Below are 20,985 nucleotides of genomic sequence, written 5' to 3' on the forward strand. Positions count from 1 at the left end.
AGAGTTTGTTAGGACTGAGATTCCAGTTTCTCGCCCCAAGGTAACCATCGCAACTTACCCTGGATGTGATAAAGCAGTCATTCTAAAAAGTAGAGTATTTCTTTGCCCTTTAGCAAACGGACACCGTAACTAATTGTCATTTTTATGTGTACGGACAATGGGAATGTAAAAAAATCATTAGAGGCGAGCTCATTTATTCTCCGCAAGGCGAGTAAGTTCATTATTGGAATGGAGATGAGAAGGCATTGCATTACACAGCAGCTATCCGGCACTAATATTAGAGGAGAGCGGTGTAACTCAGTCTGCCGTGTACATACGGAGAAGAAAAGATAAAAACCTAATAGATCTGCTCTGTTGAGCTGCAGGAAGCTAGAGAGCACAGAAGCCGCACGGTTTGATAGGGGGGGAAAAAATATTTCCTCTCTGTTGGTCTCTGAGATTTGGGCTTGCAAAACCATTGGAAGCAGCAGGTGGTTATCAATTAGGAAAGCTTTCAGCGACACTCCTCTTTTATGCTGTTTTCTTAACCTATTCACTACATGGCAGGTCTTAAAAGAGAACCGCCTGACCTCTGCAGCTCGCTACAAAGCTGGTGTTATTGGAAACACTTTTTCATCTAAATTATTCCAAATAACAGAAGTAGAAATGTTGCTGGATAAAAATACAAAAAATACATTGAAAAAAAAAAAAAAAGACAAATAAAATATTTATCTACATACATACATACATACATACATACATACATATATATATATATATATAGCAAAATTTGTTGGTAAAACTGGTTAAGGGCAGAAATCTGTTATAGAATATGTTCGATTTGGCCCCAAGGGGTTGAATATATTCAATTTCTTGTAGGACAACCTGTATGTATCCCGATGAGACATGAATAATGGAACAATACATAGATAGTGGAATGAGAAATACAGAAAAAACTGCTATTGGCCAGTTAGAAAGGGATTAATGTTGAGACCACTAAAATCAAAAACTTAGTGCATCCACACTAAAACACTTTGCGAGTTCTCTAGATTACTGTATTAATGGACACAAAGAGCAAAGGCCATTTAACATCTACCGTCTCTCTGTTCCGTGTTTAAACAAGAACATGAAGGAGATGGATACCAGTATAAAGACTGACTCTCCCCCACTCTTCCCCTCCCTGATCACCTCCGCCCACTACTGCGCCCAACCTCGGGAATGCCTTTCCACACTCAGACTTCCACCTAGCCTTCCAGCCTTTAAATGTATCCGTAAAACTCACATTTTCACTCAAGTCTACCCCCAACCTCCTCCTAGGTTCACTGCTCTCCACACTCTGAGTCCGATCTTTTCCCTTTAGAATGTAGGCTCAGCGCACAGGGCACTGTCTCCTTAGGTTTTCCCTAAGTGACATGTAATTTGCAGGTTGGTTGTGATTAAGGCCCTTATTTATCAACGAGTTTTATTATTCACAACGAGTGATAAAACTTGTTGCATATGATAATAGTGCTCCAGCCAATCAGCTCCCAACTGTAATTTTTCAAACAGATGACAGTTGGGAGCTGATTGGCTGGAGCACCATTTATCATAAACAACGAGTTTTATCAATTGTTGTGAATGACAAAACTCGTTGATAACTGAGGCCCTTAGTATTTTTGTTAATCTGTGAACCTGTCAGTATCGGTCTGACTTGTTTACTTAAGTAATCCTGTATGTTCTATGCATACATACATCACTCCAGAACCATTGTGGTGTCATAAAAAATTAAAAGCAAAGAATATATAACGCAACTGGCAACTTCAGGAAACTTAAAATGTTTAAAAAACTTATTCTATTAATGAAAAGATTACCGTGGAGATGGAGGCCTGGCTTCAGAAGACGGAGGGTCCTTTACATCTGAATCCTTGCTACTGGATTCTGCATTCGGTCTTACGACTTTAGAGACCTCAAGATTGGATTGCTGTTTCGTTTCATGTTGACTTTTTGATGACGTTCTCCTCCATGATGGCTGAGGATCATCGCTTGCAGGCTTAGAGTATCGATTTTGTGTCGAGGCCTCAGGAGATAAGATGGACTTATGTCTTTGTGGTTTTAATCCAGTGGCAAATGACACATCGTCCTCATCTTCAGATGGTTTTAAGAACTGGTGCTTGAGTTTGGAAGAAGAACTTTTATGATCAGCAGTCTCTCCAAAATGTTTTGCTAGATATCCTCTACGTTCTGATTCTGTTCTCTTCCCCTTGAAATCACTTTCCTCTGCATTTGTTTTACCTAAGCTATCTTCCCCACCGTGTCTATGGGAAGATCTATCATGTCTGCGATTGTCCCTATAATTATCTTGATTTGTTTCATAGTCCTCGGGTTTTACAAATCTCCGCGATTCATCGTTGTGATACGACGATCTTCTCCAGCTATCTTTTCGGTCATCGCGTTCTCTTCTGGGATTCTGTGAAGCCGCTTTTTCAGCAGCTTCCATTTTGTTTTGGAAGATTTCCATAGACTGCCCAAGATAAAAAAAAAAGAAGAAAAGAAAAATACAATTAAAAATTATGGAAACAAACAATAGACATTGCTAAAAATGACAATACCACAACATAACTTGTACAGCAAAAATGGTTTTATATAGATAACCTATACTAAAAACTGAGAACAACTAACAAAAAGTAAAGAAAAAAGTTGTAACACGGTATTTGATTTATGTGTAGCTGTACGGGCCTATCCATTACACCAGGGCTAGACAAAACCCGGGGGCCAGGTTCCCATTGCGACCAGAAATGGTTGCCTGGCGACCAGATTTCAGCAACCCCCGGGCCCTGTAGTCAGTGGCGGGCTGGGCCGGGGGGCAGGCTGCCATGTGCCCCCTGGGCCGCAACGCCATGCGGGCCGCAGGCAGTCTGTGTCTCTGTGACACAGACTGCACCGCGCATGTAGCGCTGACCGGACAGAGTCTGGTCAGCGCTACACAGTGACTGACAAACACACAGCCGCCGGCGCCGGCAGCTGTGTGTTTGTTTTGTGTGGCAGCCAATGAGAGTCTGTTAGACTCTCACTGACTGCCGCTGCGCCCACTGCAGGAGGCGCTCCATCTTCCGGCTCCTGCAGTGGGTAATGGGAGAGACGTCATGCAGAGCGGCCCGGCCGGGGAGGACGAACGGAGGAGCGGATGGCGGCGGGAGCGGGGATTCAGGTAAGTTTTTTTTTTGTTTATTACATGTGGCACTACAAGGGGGAGAGCACTACTGGGGGGCACTAAAAGGGGGAGAACACTACTGGGGGCACTACAAGGGTGGGACTACTACTGGGGGCACTACAAGGGGGAGAACACTACTGGGGGCACTACAAGGGGGAGAACACTACTGGGGGCACTACAAGGGGGAGAACACTACTGGGGGCACTAAAAGGGGGAAGAGTACTACTGGACACTACAAGGGGGGATTACTACTGGGGGTACTACAAGGGTGGGACTACTACTGGGGGCACTACAAGGGTGGGACTACTACTGGGGGCACTAAAAGGGGGGAGAGCACTACTGTGGGCAATACATAGGGGGGGACCACTTCTGGGGGCACTATATGTGGGGACCACTACTGGGGGCACTGCATAGGGGGTGTGGCCGCTACTGGGGGCACTGCACAGGGGGTGTGGCCGCTACTGGGGGCACTGCACAGGGGGTGTGGCCGCTACTGGGGCACTGTATTGGGGGGGGTGTAACTAACACACTGTATAGGGGGGTGCTACTAAGGACAATGCATAGTGGGGACTACTACTGGGGGCACTGCATAGGGGGACTACTACTGGAGGCACTGCAGAGGGGGGACTACTACTGGCGGCAATGCAGAGGGGGGACTACTACTGGGGGCACTGCAGAGGGGGGACCACTACTGGGGGCACTGCAGAGGGGGGGACCACTACTGGGGGCACTGCAGAGGGGGGGACCACTACTGGGGGCACTGCAGAGGGGGGGACCACTACTGGGGGCACTGCAGAGGGGGGGACCACTACTGGGGGCACTGCAGAGGGGGGGACCACTACTGGGGGCACTGCAGAGGGGTGCCCAAAAGCATATTCTTGCATCTGGGCCCACCACTCTCTAGTTCGCCCACTGCCGGTGGTGGCTTTGCTTGCCCGGGGTTTTTTGACTGCAGAGGGGTGGTCTTTCTGGGGGTTGGTTGTCTGGAGAGGCGGGTTAGCTGCTCAATAATGTGGCTGTGGGAGGGTGGTTTACCTGGGGTACCCAGTTAGTGGTGTGGCCATGGGGGTTGGTTGCCTGGAGCGTAGGTGCTCAGTAATGCTGCCCTGGGGGAAGGGGGGTCTGGCTCCTACACTTTCATCCTGGCTCCTAGGTTTTAGAAAAATTTGTCAAGCTCTGCATTACACGACGTTTTGAACGATACGACCAAATCCAGGAGGTTTTGGTCGCATTGTTCACAAAGTCGTGTAACGGATAGCCGGCAAGGACCAGCGATGCGCGTGCACGCTGAGTCCTTGCCGACCCCTAATATCTACGGAACATGCTGATCAACATGACGACGATCGTCAGGTTCCCCATGTTCCAAGATAGGAGGTCGGGATCCTGCACTGAAAGATGTTCAGTGAACGTCATTCAGTGCGGGCACCGTACCCGGCGACCTGAAGGTCTGACCGCTAGACGTTCAGTTTTTCTGGTCGCCTAATGGATAGGCCCCTTTACAGCAAAAACAGTATAAATCCCATGGTTTTATAGGATGTACGTAGGAAAAATTAAAAACCGTAGTGATTGTCACCGTTAGTGTCCCATCACCTAAACACAGTAAAGGCCATCATTCTACACTTTACCAATATTCCTAACAAAGCAGCTAGGAACAATTGACAAGTCAGACATGCGGCATGAGAACGGCTGAAACAAGTGTGCGTAGGTTCGTATATTGTACTATAACAATTTGATAAGGGGGAAAAAAAAAAGTACAATATGCAAATATATAAAGTAATACTAAATTATTCTTACACCATATCTTTGAGCTATGATGTCGTCCAGGTTCCTCTTCTCTCGTTCCGACTGTTCCTTCATTCTCTGCAATGATTTTTTTAGCCAGCTCAGGCCCCCATCTTCAACATGCTGAACTAGGGGACAAGTACAATAATATAGGACTCGGGTACGATAGCATTGAAACTCCAAACTTTCTCTTCAAGCCCTACTGCTATGGAAAACAAGCTACAATATGTAGTAGGGATCTTAACAAGAATCACTTTTGCTGTTGAACCTACGTAATACTGATTATTTATTCAGTAGGATATGAAGGGTGCCATTTTTTTTTTTTTTTTTAAACCCCACCTGAATTTTAAGTTTTAACAACATATACTTACACTAGTCTTCCTTCTAGCACTCTGCACCTGTCACAACCCGTGCAGTTCCTCTATCCTGCCTGGGGTGTCGCTCCCTGCTCTGGTGCTTCTAGCACACTCAGATAATGCAACAAACTGCTGAGATTAAGGAGTTTGTGTGCTAGAAGCACCAGAGCAGAGAGCGAAATCACAGACAGGAAAGAGGAACTGCACGGGTTCTAACAGCTGCAGGGTGCTAGAATGAATACTACTTACACTATATTCTCTGAATTTATTTTAACTTGAAGCACAAACATTATTATTATTAGTGGTAAGGTAACAGGAAAAAGAGGTTTTCAACTTTAGCTCCCAGTTGTTAAATCAACTAAAATACTATTTCCTTAATAGGACTACATATAATCGCAAGAAATAGAGGGTATATTACATGGGACAGGAACGACCATCATCTCTTGAATTTACACTTTAAACTGCATAATCCTCTGAATGGTAACATTTAGTTTACAAATCCTTTAAAGGTGTATATGTAAACAAGCCTTCCTTAACAAAACATTGCTCTTGTGTAGCTAAATGGAACCTGTAGCCAGATGTTAAATAAACTCTAAAAGGTGCATACACACGGAACTATATATCGATACGATATGAACGATAATATCGTTCAACAATATATCGTTCATATCGGTCATTTTTATTCAGTGAACGACCAACGATGCGCGTTACCGCATGAACGATAACGATATCTATGATCGTCCGTACGTGGCAGAATGTCTTTCATGTCGTTGGTGGTACAAATCGTACCATGTGTATGCAGCTTTAGTCGGCTAACTGTATTTGCCCTGTTCCTGCCAAAAATCGCCACGGAAAATCCTATAGAGTTCTTCTATAAAGCCTGTGTAATGGATCGTGTTCAAACAGTGAGGAGTCCCAGGGTGAAAGATTATTAGAGAACTCAATGGATATTGCGGGCTGGGGGGCTATTAGGAAGGGATTTTTCTTGTGTAATCAGTCAGCAATTTTTATTTATTTATTTATTTTTTAAAACAAAGACAACAATTCCGCCCAGAATTAATATAACAAATACTATAAAAACCCTATATCCACAACTAGACCACCATGACAAACCCCAATACCTGATCAATGGTCAGTTCACCTGCTGGATGATGTGGCAGTTTGAACTGGAATTACATCACCAAACATTAAAGGTGCCCACACACATACCGATGTGCTCACGATCCGACGATGTGTCCAATTTCCCTTGAAACTCTCCCCCGGCAGCTGTGAACACGATATGCTGTCCAATCTTCATCCGATCTCCTGCAGCCAGAGTTTTTAACAGTGCATTTGTGTCTAGATTGTCAGATCTGCCGTACTGCACAGCAGATCTGAAGATGCGATGTGCGACCTGCGAGGGGCGCGCATCGCATCGTGATCGTGAGTGGGGACTCACGATTTGGGCATTTTTTACCCCATCTGTCGTTCCAATGTGTCGGAATCAGCCAGATCTGGAAAAAAATCGCTATGTGTGTGGGCACTTTAAGAGTGTTTAATGACCAAGTACCAATCTAACTCAGGCAAGCCCTGATGTCTCTAAATGCTAGAACAGCAACTTCTCCTGCCTTGCTCTGGCCAAGTTCACCGGGGATTTGGAACTGGGAGGTGAATTTAACCAATGGCGAGGGACCCAGACACTGGACCCTTCCAATTCCAGGAGGACGAGAGGGGTTGCCATACAATTTTAACACTTTCTGGGGTAAATGTTTAAACATAAGACCATGAAGATTAATAAATAAAAAAAGAAATGTTGAACCAAACCAAAATAAGAAACTAAAAGTACTGTATAATTAAAAAGCAAACCAGGGAATACCAGAAAAGGGGACATTTAATGTTTACTGTAGCAGCCAAGTTTTACATATCTTCTAAGTTACATTTATGAGTACTTTAATTTAAGTAAAGTGCAGGGAGTTATAGAAAGATCAGGTGACTTTTTACGTTAAACCAGTGTAATGGTGCGTACACACGGTCAGATACAACAGGACGACATGAACAATAACGATATCGATCATATCGTTATCGTTCATATCATCCTGTTCTTGGGCCCTTCCAACCCCCAAACGATGGTCGATATCGACCATCTTCCGTGCATGCATGCCAACCTGGTTGATATCGACCAGGTTAGCCTGGTTACTAAAGGGACCCTCGTTATAGTTGTTTGGGGGTTGGTACATGTGCTGGATGTTCGATATCGAACATCCAGCGCATGCAGGACGATCATACAATGATATCTGATCATTGTCTGATTGCTCCGTGTGTATGGATCTTATAATGTATCAAAGTATCTGATACATCAGGTTTTAGTAGCTCCAGTGTCCAGTATGAATCCGTGAAGACTCATCCAGAAGATTAGGAATCCAAAGTGAGTTAATTTACTTCCGTTTCATTTTACTACTGCAAGAACTGCACCCCCTGGTTCTGCAATTGATCCTAACCTGCTGAATGCTTCTCTGAAATTACTAAATAACACTACAACATAATACTGTTAATTAGGTCACAACTTTTTTTTTTCTTTTCATTTTCTGTCTTTTTTTATTTTTATATTTTAACAAAAGCGATTAAGAAAAAAAGGGAATTGGGATAAGCAGCTTTTTGACCAATTGAACATAAATGTAAACACAATTTATGTTATAGTAGGGATCGCGCTCTCTTTAGTGAATGTAGTAGATGTTGTAGATTGGACCCCACTTGCAGAAACACTGTGAGTGAAATAATGCAGACTGGATATATACCAAGGGGGATGTACAGAGTAATTTATTGATGTCACTCGCAGTATAGTGAGGACTAACTGTTTAAAATACATGCATGTGGCAGCTAATAATCTGCGTGGTTTATGCAGGGGAACATATGCAGGTGGTGGGGAGAGATGGGGGGGAGGGGGAATGGACAGGCACTGGACAGATGGATCGTGCAGGGGACAGTCCAGTGACGTGACTAAGTGTGCAGGGGGAGGGCGTCCCGCACCGCACTGCACTGAGCAGCTGATGGTAGTTATGAGCTGTTAGTATCACAAAGTCAGGGTTGAAGTATAACAAGTCTAGATGACAGTCTTGGTGAGGCCTCATCTTATCTTCTTTCTTGGTCCGGGTCCTGGTATCTTCTTTTGGCAGTCTTCATCCACTCCTACTATAGCCGTTGGTCAGACCGTGTTCCAGCGTGCGCCTTCAGTGCGGCTGCTGGTTTGGTCTCCACAGTATGTAAAGTGCTGAATCCCGTCCGGACCCGCGATCTCGCGGGCTGGAGGGGAAGAGCAGGCTCCAGACTACTGTGCTCTCAACTCCCTGAGGAAGGCTAGAGGTTAGCCGACACGCGTAGGAGCTTCTCATCACACACATCTATCATACGTCCCTCCGCTTTCCCAAGTCTCCTCTCAGCAGAGTTGAGCGCACAGTAGTCTGGAGCCTGCTACCATCTACCATCAGCTGCTCAGTGCAGTGCGGTGCGGGACGCCCTCCCCCTGCACACTTAGTCACGTCACTGGACTGTCCCCTGCACGATCCATCTGTCCAGTGCCTGTCCATTCCCCCTCCCCCCCATCTCTCCCCACCACCTGCATATGTTCCTTTGCATAAACCACGCAGAGTATTAGCTGCCACATGCATGTATTTTAAACAGTTAGTCCTCACTATACTGCGAGTGACATCAATAAATTACTCTGTACATCCCCCTTGGTATATATCCAGTCTGCATTATTTCACTCAGTGTTTCAGCAAGTGGGGTCCAATCTACAACATTTACTACATTCACTAAAGAGAGCGCGATCCCTACTATAACATAAATTGTGTTTACATTTATGTTCAATTGGTCATTTATCACACTAGTTTAGATTGGGGCATCTAAACATAGGGATCTGCAGCACTCACATCAATTGCTTCTAGTACCTACAGTGAGCGCCGAGAAACGGATCTACATGATCTCCCTCTACATACAGCTTTTTGTAATATCCTGTTACTATTATAATGCTTACTGGAGCTATTACATTAGGACTTACAACAGTATTGAAAGTACATGGTTACCGATTTATCCCAGCACTTACCGCTAGGTATATTATATGCACACAAATCCATTAGAACAGGTTCAATTCCAGACTACGTCACCCTGTGCATAATGCCTCCGTCACTATAATGCCAGTTTGGTCTGTAGCAATACTGAAGTTGGTGGTATGAAGAGGGGGCAAGGTGCCAATACTGTATACACATAGAACAATCCAACTTTCCCAGCAATACAGCCTACTCTTATTTATCTAGTAACTTGCAGGGTTCTGAAAAGTCGCCTCTGTAATTTTAGATGGAGAGAACAGGAACATTTTAGAAAACTGTACGGTGCTTGTGAGGGACGCTGGCATTGGGGAAAAATTATTACATTGGTTCTAATAATGTACTAGATTGTTAAGAAGAAAGAAATAAGAAAATAGATAGATGACAAATGTTTAATAATACTTTTCTGTGGCGGCAGAACTGCAATTTCCACTCATTCAAGGCCCCTTCCGACTCTTCAGTGTGACAGGGAAAAATACCAACAGACAAGCTAAATCTAGGAAGCCGCGTCAGTGGAAATTGCATTTACCTTTTTTAACTGAGGTTACATCTCCCTCCTCTGGTGGCAATCCTGAACCACCGTCCTTCCAGAACGGGTTCAATTCCCTGGCTTGCAGCTTTTCCTGAAATAAATACAAACTCTCATTTTCAATAAACTCTGCAATCTCTCCAAAACGGTTTTGTAAAAAGCTCAATAGATAAGAGAGAGAACAATATGTGCCGGGCTCCCCATTTCAGAATGCATACCTACTGAGATGGGGTTTAAATGCCGAGATTAAAAACCGTGACAGGACTATTTTTAAAGCTGCAATCTCATGAAGGAAAAAAAAAAATTGGTGTATGCTTTAACAAATCACTGAGGCAGGCTATAAGATGAATGCCATTATTTACCATTTTCCCTTGTTTGTTTTCTACAGGCTGTTATTAATGATTTATGATTCTATACATTGTCATGGCAATCGCTTTGGAACGCAGCCTCCGAGTTCTGTGTGCACTGCAAAATCCACTCTTCTTTCTTCCGTTTGCCATTAAATGGCATGCTGAGCTGTGTATGAGCTTGTGTCTGGCAGTCATATTTGTTTGCACTCCAGAGAGATTTTGAAAAGGAGATAATGATTTGTAGGATAGCAAAGAAAAATTACCTGCAAGCTTAAAAAGAAAAAATCCCTCGTACCGTACATGTAAAAGGACAAATTGCGTGGATCCAGTCATTCAGACACTGATGTGAACCAGGCCAATCACATCCCACTTTTCGGTTTGACAGGGCCACTGGCCAATCAGGTTGAAGCTTGATCCGTCAGAACACAATCTTGGCACTAGCTTAATATGTGCTGGACGCTGCCAATTGAGAGCACTTTGTTTTGGTATTAAAGCGGTTGCTGTGGTTGCAGTGACTTTCCTGCCCTAGCCATACATAGGAATATGGAGTATATACCACTGTGCATGTAAAAGAGATAGGAACAAACACTCTACTTCTGAATACGCTGCATTTGTTCATTCCCAGGACAGTTGTAAGATCTGTATCAACTCCCCTGACAAAGAGACAGCAGATCTAACATGTGATAAATATAAAGGAGGTGTCAATAGTCACTGCAGAAAGCATAACAATCCTATCATCACCTAACAGCAGCATCACATATGGAGGAGAATGTAAAGCAATACATGCCAGGGCAAACGTCCAATGGTAATGTGATGAAATACAGTTCCACAACATGGCACAGGTAATGCGAGGGACATGTAATTTCTATGCTAAGTAAGACAAATTTCACATGGGTACACCTGCGTCATGACCGTACACATGTTATTTCTGGGTCTCTAGAATTCCTGCTGGTTATGTTATACAACGCTCTAGCGATCACATAGATCTACGGGGATAGTTGAGCAGAATGCAGCGCTGCACTCTTAGAGTAAAATATGGTTTCCTGTTGTAGGGAATCTGTCACCAGGGTGTGTACAGAAAAGTAGCTACTCTGAAACATATCAAATATACATCATTTCAAGTAATAGCAATATCAGAGCTGTGGCAGCAGGTACCACTCAATGGCATCAGAGACTATCAAAATAATATCTACTTTCGTCGGCAGCATAGAGTCTGGAAACAGAATTAATTTAGCATAAAAGAGTACGACCCTATTTTCTATATCAAGAAGTGCGGTTCTTCCGTCATAATAAGGTAGGTCTAGTGACTACGTCTGCACCATGCCGGCTGTAGGTAGAGAGAGGGGTGTCTACTTCCTTAAGATAGCCTGTTTTTCTAAGTTAATACTGACGATAAGGAGAGGGTGGGGTTGTTAATCTGGGAGAAAAGGCTGCTAATTATCAAAACAAGTGAAAAGCATCGCCTTATAAACCCAGGAGTGCCTAACCAGGTGTATGGTGTTTGTGTAATGCTAAAATGTTAAGCTTTTAGGGCAACACCACATATTATGGACAGTGGCCTGTCTCTTCCACGGTCATAGGAACTAATTCAGAGGCGCTCGTAAAATGCGAGCTCTCGCTCTGAATGAGGGTGGCTGCTTCTATCTTCTGAGCCAGCCTCCTGGCCGCTCGCTAGGCTGTGGGTGACCATCGGGGCTTGCGACGAGACCCTTGTGGTAGAGTTTCGTCTACTGCAAGCCCCAGTGAGCTTTCGGCTCTATCAGAGCCGGAAGCTCACCACTGACATCACCAGTGATGTCAGTGGGGCCGCCCCCAAACGGCAGGCGTTCCGACGGGAACGCCTTAGTTTGTGAAGCCACCCCCCCGCCACAACTACAAAATGGGGCGAGCTATCGATCACCATCGACAGCTGCTCCTTTTGTAGTGAGCCCCGGAGCGAGAGAATTTGTCTCTCGCTCCGGGGATTGCGCACGCGCAGTGCGGCCGCTGCGCGTGCGCAGAGCCCAACATCGACCCGCCTGCGTGCGCTCAGGCGCTTGCGATCAGGTCTGAATGAGACCCATAGTGTGCTGGATAGGATCTAACAAACAGGCAGGACTAAGGAAGTCTTTTTGCCAGGAGAACCATATTTTACCCCAGGGGGTCTGTCGAATTGGAGTAAGCATTTGCATGCCATGCAGACGCCAACATACTTTTACATTTGTTAGAAGCAGCAAGGTCTGTAGGAAATCGCCAAGGTCTATAAATGACCAAGGTTGGCCAAGCTGTCTATGGTAACCCAGACTGGGGCGCTAATCGTACAAACCAATAGGTTCAATACCTTAGGTGAGGAATCGAGCAGTCAGGGAATTAGAAACTAAAAAATAATCAATCCAGGACAGGGCGTCATGAATACGGCAGTAGTAGGTAAACTCTATCGGTAGGGTGTCTGAGAAGCCAAGCGTCTGGCAGTTGCCTATTAAGATGACGTAAACCAATTTAAAGTTGTCGAAAAGAGCCTGCAACTGGGGACTGGTGTTCCATACTTTGAAAGCAATTAAGTTAATGTTCCTATCTGTTGTCATGGAGGTGTCGAAACGGCATAAAGATCATTAGCTATGTTCAGGAACAATTGCTTGTCATATGCAGTATAAGTTACAGAGGGCTCTATTTATTTACATTATTTTTAGAAAAATAATGTGAAATAGGGTGTTTTCACACCCTTTTCACATTATTTTAGTATCACCTACAGTTACTAAAGGGCAACTGGAGTAGAATTCGTAAAATTCGACTCCAAGCCCTAAGTATCACTTATTTTTAGTAAGCGATCGCAGGGGGCGAGGCTTAGCAACGGGGGCGGGGCTTGGCGACAGGGGGGGTAGCAGCGGCGGCCAGTCGGCGCATGCGCGTGGCACCTGTCACTGTATTTTTTACGAAAATACCGTGATAAGGCTCCAGAGGGGATTTGCAGGGCCAGAGCTTTCTCGCAAGCTCTGTCTCTGCAAGGGATTTGTAGTAAATTCCTGTGATATTGCCTGAATTCGCAATGCGAATTCAATCGGTAATATCACACTACAATCTGCATTACAAATTCGGATTGTAGTAAATAGAGCCCATAATGTGTAGGGGGTACCATTTATTTTCAACTGAACAATAACATATTGGCCAGCAGGGTCAACCTTTTCGATGTAGTAAATCAAAAGTTTGGCCCCTGCGCACCAGTATGTACACTCCTGATCGAGAATTAAATGAGGCAAATGCTACAACTATCTGTCTAAGCATAGAAAGACAGTGTCACAGGATAAAGGGAGGGGGAAGGGGGAAGGAAAAGGGGGTGGGAGGAACAACACAAGGATTCAAAAACAGCTTGAAACAATATAGTTCTATGAGGAAGGCAATCAACATGAAACAACAATATAAGAATGAGGCGAGGAACTCGCCTACATCCCTGAGACAATATAAAGAGGAGCTAGGGAGTAGAAATCTATGATGAAGAAGCCCAGCCCATCAGAGATAAATTACCACCTCACATTGCATATTGAAAACATAAAATGATACAGTTGGAATATAAATCACACTAAAGAGAATGCAATTAGCATATAACATGAAACAGATATAATCAAGCATGAGGTAAGCTTAAAAACTGAGGACATAAGTACATGCACTACTAGGTTTTAAATTTGGTTATCAAACTCAATGGTCAGTTGGAATAATCCATTGAGTCATGTGTTCCCTTGCTATGAGTCGTCCTCACCTAGAAACGCCAAGGCACCAAAGGCTGAAGTAAAGTCCTTATAGTCCAAGCCATTAAAAATACAAATACGAGCCGGGAAGAGAAGAGCGAATTTCATACAGGAGTCATCTCCTTCCTGGTTCTAGTTACCTCTGCCGAATAGTCCTGGAACAGTAGGAGACTACAGTATGACCAGACCACTCCAGATTTCTGAGCCTCTGAGCAGTCATCCAGAGCAGAGTTTTCTGAGCGTAGTATTAGTATATAATAATGACTGTGCGAAGATGGGAGGAGGATGTTACTCTGGTTGGACCAAGGTGATGGGCATGCTCAACTTCAAAATGACAGAGTAAATCCGGAAGGTCGGACTTGAGGAAGTTATAAAGGGCGAAGTCCTTGAGATCCTCCGCGAAGCCTAACAAATGAAGACTGCTTCCCCTAGAGCGGTTTTCTAGATTGCCGAGCTTATTGTGCATTTAGTTGTGAACTTTTTGTAGGAAAGTAAAATTGTTCCTGTAAGGTAACGATATCTGGAGCGTGTTCTCCAAGCCACTATTTGTTAGCGGTGACTTGGAATGAGGTTTGGGCTAGTTGATTCATTAAGACTGTGATAGCTGCATAAAACTTCAGTTTGTGAGTGAAATGGGGGTTCCATTGTCTCCAGGATAGCCCACACAACGTCTGGGTAGGACACCTTTTTTAGGGAAGTCTGCAGAGAGCATCTCATCCTTTATTGTCTTACGCTCAACTTTTGATCTTTGTGATTTTGCTGGTGTGGGATTCATAATGAATTTATCCATATTAAAAGTATAGTCAAAGCAGGGAGACATCAGAATAGGAAAGGAGATAGGAGGAGATGAAGTGCTGCCAACATCCATATTTAGGCATGCATTACATGTCCTTCAGGAATAGGCAGGTGTTGCCAGAGAGAACTGGGAAAGGCTTTGTGGTATGTTCGCAGTGGACTGGTGGGCCAAAAAGGACAAATACCGTGTGGAGAGATCTTCCAAGATGGCAGCTGTTCAGAAGGAGGGAAGCTCCGAGGAGCAGGCCAAGCAGTCCAGCGCTGGGACCAGCAGGAGATAAGCCACCTGCCGCTGTCTAGAAGCCAGGTGCTGGGGACACCGAGCACACGTCCAATCAGCTGCAGCCACAGCCAGCCAGAGAGCGTCTGCCATCAGTGAGTAGATCGGGAGACTAGACAGCCTCCTGGATCTGAGCAGTGACCAGTCACTGCGTCCACACCTTGAGGGGAGGCGATTAAAGTTAGTAGAGGCGGTTAATGCTGGCCAGGAAGAGCATAGAATGTAAACCAGGGCACTGGTGATCGGGGCTCACTAGCCATGCATCCTCCTCCATAAAAGTTTTTTTTTTTCTTAATTCAGTAAATTTTTACTGAAATTTCCCTTTTCATACAAAAAAACAATAAGTAATTAAAAGTATGGCAGACATGTAGAAACAAATGCGACATACATTAGATATTGGCATAGGGCAGTGTACAAATAATGAAAGACATAACACAGAAAACAGGATATACAATTTAGCCCACATATATTATATATATATTTATTAATACAAAAAAGTGAATTCAGCGCCAGTAAGTAATAGTGACAAGTGTGAACTGTCAAACTGTTAGTATATATTAATGCGGATAAGCCCAAATAGATATATCTATGACTTAGGGCGACAATACCGCTACTAGTGTGTATCTAAAAACAACAGGACTTATAGATATTGAATAAAGTGCATATTAGTGGCAAAGTAGCATATAGAAAGTAAATAAACAAACACCAGTTTGGACCAAACATTGATTAGGAACATAAATACTGCCATTAATGTACATAGGCTAAATGACCTTATGACATACAATCCAATGTCTAGGGACCTAGCTTTTTCCCTAAGGACTATATGCAGAACTCCTATACTTTTCATTCAGATAAGCGATCTCCTCATTTTATTGTATGCGGTTTTTATTGTATTTATGTAATAAGGTTTGCCCTAATTTATATGGGGGAACCGCCTTTTATGAACTCTTCATGTGTTTAGAATAAAATTATCCCTTTTTTTACGTATTGGTATATATAATTTTATTTATTTATAATCACTTATGCACTTTAGGCATTTAGCACTTTACTAGCCATTGGATTGTACGTCATAAGGTCATTTAGCCTATGTACATTAATGGCAGTATTTATGTTCTGAATCAATGTATGGTCCAAACTAGTGTTTATTTATTTACTTTCTATATGCTACTTTGCCACTAATATGCACTTTATTCAATAGGCTATAAGTCCTGTTGTTTTTAGATACACACTAATAGCGGTATTGTCGCCCTAAGTCATTCCCCCCTTTTTTCTTTATATATATATATATATATATATATATATATATATATATAAAAAATATTGTGGGAACCCGAAGGCGCCTTTCGGGCCCACCTAGACTCAGGTGAGTACATAAATATTCTGCCACTACAAATTCCAAATATTTCATTTGCATCTCAAAACAGTATAGAATATCAAGATAAGAAAAAACAAAACATCCACATCTGCCCGGATATACAAAGAGAAAAAAAAAAAAACAGAAACAAACCCCCCAGAAACCTCCACCCTGTATGACCTAACCCCAACCTAGGTATACCTGGATCCCCAACTCCCAGCCCCCAGTCTACACTAAACTACCTATCTAACTAAAAAACCCTCCCCCCCAACCCAAATAGAGGATGTCAGATCAAAATAATTGACAAGGGCAATGCACTAAATGACCCTAAGCTTGGCTAAGCCCAGCTCTCCCGCACTACACGAAAGTGAAATTCCACCCTTAAACAATACTTAAATTGTTACAGACATATATGTACATCAATAGTGAGTAGAAAAAAGTATAAAAGGTGTCCTAACCAGTGAGGCAAAAGGGTGAGTTACATAACATTATCCGGCCAGGCCTCAATCCCTTGAAGAGACAAAAATAGAAAAACAGACCTGTCCCAGCTCACTTGATAACGAGCAAAAGAACACAAAGGATTTTGTAACGACAAGTCCCATATTTCAAGCACTCCCCACATGACCGGATAATGGATCTTTTGAAGGACCGTAGAAAAATTGAAACACTCAGGTAGGAAGCAGTGAAACTCAGGTAAGGTTTCAGCTATTAAAAAGGAGGAATCCAAGACACACTCAGGTACGGGAAACGGGAGGACCTCAGATTCATACATCGAAGGTACATCCGATCCAACCCCTGCGCGAATCTTCAAAGTATCATAGCTAGGAGAAAGGACTTCCATCGCATGGTCCGCAAACTTATTGAGACGTCTCTGAGTAGAGGCAGCAATGGCCTGAAGGATCTGTTGCAGAGAGCTACCCATAATAGAGGTATGCAGCCACGGAGAGAAACAAAGTCACTAAAAGCAGATCCAGGATATGGATCATACTACAGGAACCATACAACTTCAAATTGGGTTTCCTGTTGCACCAGATACCACATATGCCTATATGTATCAATGTCATTAACCCCACATAAGTCACTATCTCTCCTTCGGAAGCGTGGGGGTGCTACAACGGACAATGTGTAATACCACAGACTAATACAAAGAAGAAGGAAATGTCCATTGCAGTGACCTAATCGAAAAATAAAGCATAAAATATAACTTTTATTAATTTATACATAATATACAAGGACTAAAAAGTGAAATATCTAAAAAGGGGGAAATAGTGTGTGTAATATGAATGAGTGTATTAATAAAAAGGCGTACGCTCCTATTCCACTATGTATCCTAATGTTAGTATCAATTGACTGGTTACCATATGTAAGCCAGGATAGGTAAAGACCTAATCACCTTATTACTACGATCCATGCATGGGAATAATGTATGGTCTATATCATGTATAAATTAAGGTTTGCGTGATATAAGGGACCTTATCCCCTTGTAGATATATAATATAGTAAGGTACCTGTGTCCAAATGGAAGCTGAATGGTTTCCCACTATTCTAGGGGGGAGTAATATTTTCCTCTAATATCATAGCCCACGCTACCTAAATTATATTATGGATTGGAGCGTGTGAGGATTGCCATTTCACTGTTCCAAATGGTGAAAATGGAGAATAACTCTCCTATTAGCATTTATTAATAGATTATCACCCAATTCTTATACAGTGTTCATGAGTACTCCACTTTTTATAGTGTTTCTCCACATGTGTACACAAATGTGGTGTTCTTTATTTCTAATATTGACTCTTTGCTGTCTCAGCACATTTATAGTGTGATTCTTCTCTTTATTCGTCACTCTTGCAGTGACAAAATTTAGTGCTTATATCCTAAATATTCAACCACATTTATACCCCTTTTACACCAGAGCAAAAACCTGGGTTTTTGCTGGGTCTACCCGGGTCGCAGCTCAGTGTAAAAGGGTCCCTGAAAAATAACCTGAGTCAAGTGACCCTGCAATCCAACCCAGGTAGCTACCAGGGTTGGACCCAGGATGGACCCAGGTAATGGTGCAGTGTAAACGGTGCAACCCGGGTTATCTGATCTGGATCATGCCTAAAATGAGCGGATTGGTGGTTGTGGAGCATTCACCTCCCACTTTTTATGACCTCACAGGTTTAGCAGGGCAGACCTCAGTTCAGTGTGAACAGGGCTGACCTTTGAGTAACCCAGATCAAAGGTGCAGTGTAAATGGGTCTGACCAGGGTTGGAACCATGTCCAAAAACCCAGGTCGGACCTGGGTTTTTGGTGGAAAAGAGGTATAAGTGTCTTATAGCTCTTAATATAGATATATGTCTCCCACACAATTTCTAGCTTTATTCCATATGATTTATAACATACATACTCCCATCAATCTATATGCAAGTGTTGCTGGGAAATAATTTATGCAGATAGTGAGTATCTGTCATTCTCACTGTCCTGCTGTATCTACCAATGTCTCTGTGCTTAAGTGCATGTCCGGGGGGTCCCTCTGTGATATGGCACTGCACCAAGTTAATGTGTCATCAGTAATCAGAGCATTTAATTACATTGGTATATTTTTCACCTTTTATTTTATGCCTTAATTTATACATGATATAGACCATACATTATTCCCATGCATGGTTCATAGTAATAAGGTGATAAGGTCTTTACCTATCCCGGCTTACATATGGTAACCAGTCAACTGATACTAACATTAGGATACATAGTGGAATAGGAGCGTACGCCTTTTTATTAATACACTCATTCATATTACACACACTATTCCCCCCTTTTTAAATATTTTGCTTTTTAGTCTTTGTATATTATGTATAAATTAATAAAAGTTATATTTTATACTACAGGAACCACCAGCCCAACAGGAGAAAGCAACCAGCGGCAAGAATGCGGCGGCTAGTACACCAGAGCTCACCAGATCAGGCCACAGAGGAGAAGGGTCAACAGCAGACAACAGGTAGCCGATATGCAAGAGGATCCCCGGAAGAAGAGACCATCGGACTGCCGAGACAGAGGAGCAGTGCACCCGCAGCACCAGTGACGCTGCACAAGCAGGAAACCTCAGGAGGCAGCCACAGATCAGAGCAGTCTCAAAATGGCTCAGCGGGTCCCACACCGCTTGGGACGATCCAGACAGGATTAAGGAGGAGCAGGGAGCAACCACGCAGCACAGTCAGGTAACCGGATATCACCGCCAAGGACTGGGAGAGAGCCGTCAGCCGGATACAGCAGAGAAAGACAGCCACTGGAACTAGGAGCACCACAGCACAGGATCCGACCGCAGAGACCACCAGGCAGCAGGTAAGTGGACACTGGATGGGAAACACACAGGCGATGCAGAAGGTAATATCACACTGGTATATCCAAATTGAAGCGGGTAGATCCACCTGACCAGGATATTTAATCAGGATAAAGCGGGAGAGCTGGCAGAGAGCGTCCTACACCATGCTACTCCAGGCCACGCCCCCACACCATGCTACTCCAGGCCACGCCCCCCACACCATGCTACTCCAGGCCACGCCCCCGACACCATGCTACTCCAGGCCACGCCCCCCACATCATGCTACTCCAGGCCACGCCCCGAAAATCTGGTCCATAAAAGATATTTTTAATTACAAAATTATGCAGACACCTGTCAAATATATCATCTGTCACTATTAATAAGCTGCATTTCAGCTACTCTATCCACTAAAATAATCAGGAAGGATGGAGCATATTGCAAACCAGACACTGAAGGGTATATTTATGAAAAGTCGATTTTAATCCATTTTAAAATTGATCTAAATCAAATCAACAGTGATGTTGTATTCTGGGGCTAAATCACACATTTACTAACCGACCGTGTTTTTTTAAATGTTAGTAAATGTGTGATTTAGCCCCAGAAACACAACATCGATGTTGATTGATTTGGATCAATTTGAAAATCGATTAAAAACTGACCTTTAGTAAATATACCTCTAAGTTTTCTGCAGGGCGGACCAGTTAACATCTTAAATAATGACACGTGACAACCGCAAATGATACAGCTCTGAACTGAAATCAATGCAAACATCAAGTTACTATGGAGAATAAACTAGGCAACACAAACGACACAAGCAGAAATTGCTGCTCGACATAAATATGGACCGGCAGGACTTTAATAACAAAGAGACATCAAACTGGAAGAATACAATTCAATTTGCACTTGAGGAGATTAAGCGGAGAGCAGCGACATAACACACGCATAAAAAAAATAGCTTTGCCAGTTCAATGCTATTTAGTCTGTATGATGCATGACCTTGAGAAAGCCAGAGAGAGACACAAATATTGTCAGCACGAACATTACAGCTCCCTGGTCACAGGAGCAGCGGTACAGGGAAATGCCTCAGGAAGATAGCGCCATTCGCAGCGTACAGGTTATGTTTATAAGATGCAAAGGTAAACAACGTTCCCCAGCCGAGATACCAACAACAGCGCACGCCAACATTGCAGCGTGATAAGTAATAAACAAGGAGGAATGTAAGCGGAGAACGCAGGAAGGCAGCAATTATATTTCTATGCAAGGTTT

At 43.4% G+C, this 20,985-nt stretch overlaps 1 protein-coding gene across 3 annotated transcripts in view; it reads right to left on the reverse strand.

Moving 5' to 3' along the window:
• CWF19L2 (CWF19 like cell cycle control factor 2) overlaps positions 1-20,985 on the reverse strand; it is a 190,736-nt gene that overhangs the window by 136,986 nt on the left and 32,765 nt on the right. For all 3 annotated transcript variants that reach the window (XR_015872510.1, XM_088456757.1, XM_088456758.1), the window contains exons 6-8: positions 9,916-10,009; positions 4,964-5,079; positions 1,830-2,479 (exon numbers count right to left, since the gene is read on the reverse strand). Coding sequence is in view for 2 of the 3 variants with exons in the window: in XM_088456757.1 (XP_088312883.1) it covers positions 1,830-2,479; positions 4,964-5,079; positions 9,916-10,009 (860 nt within the window). In the remaining variant the exon portion in view is untranslated. The remainder of the gene's footprint in view (positions 1-1,829; positions 2,480-4,963; positions 5,080-9,915; positions 10,010-20,985) is intronic.

The sequence above is a fragment of the Taudactylus pleione genome, unplaced genomic scaffold (genome assembly GCF_031769625.1).
Source record: "Taudactylus pleione unplaced genomic scaffold, aTauple2 ptg000711l, whole genome shotgun sequence".
Classification (NCBI taxonomy): Eukaryota; Metazoa; Chordata; class Amphibia; order Anura; family Myobatrachidae; genus Taudactylus; species Taudactylus pleione.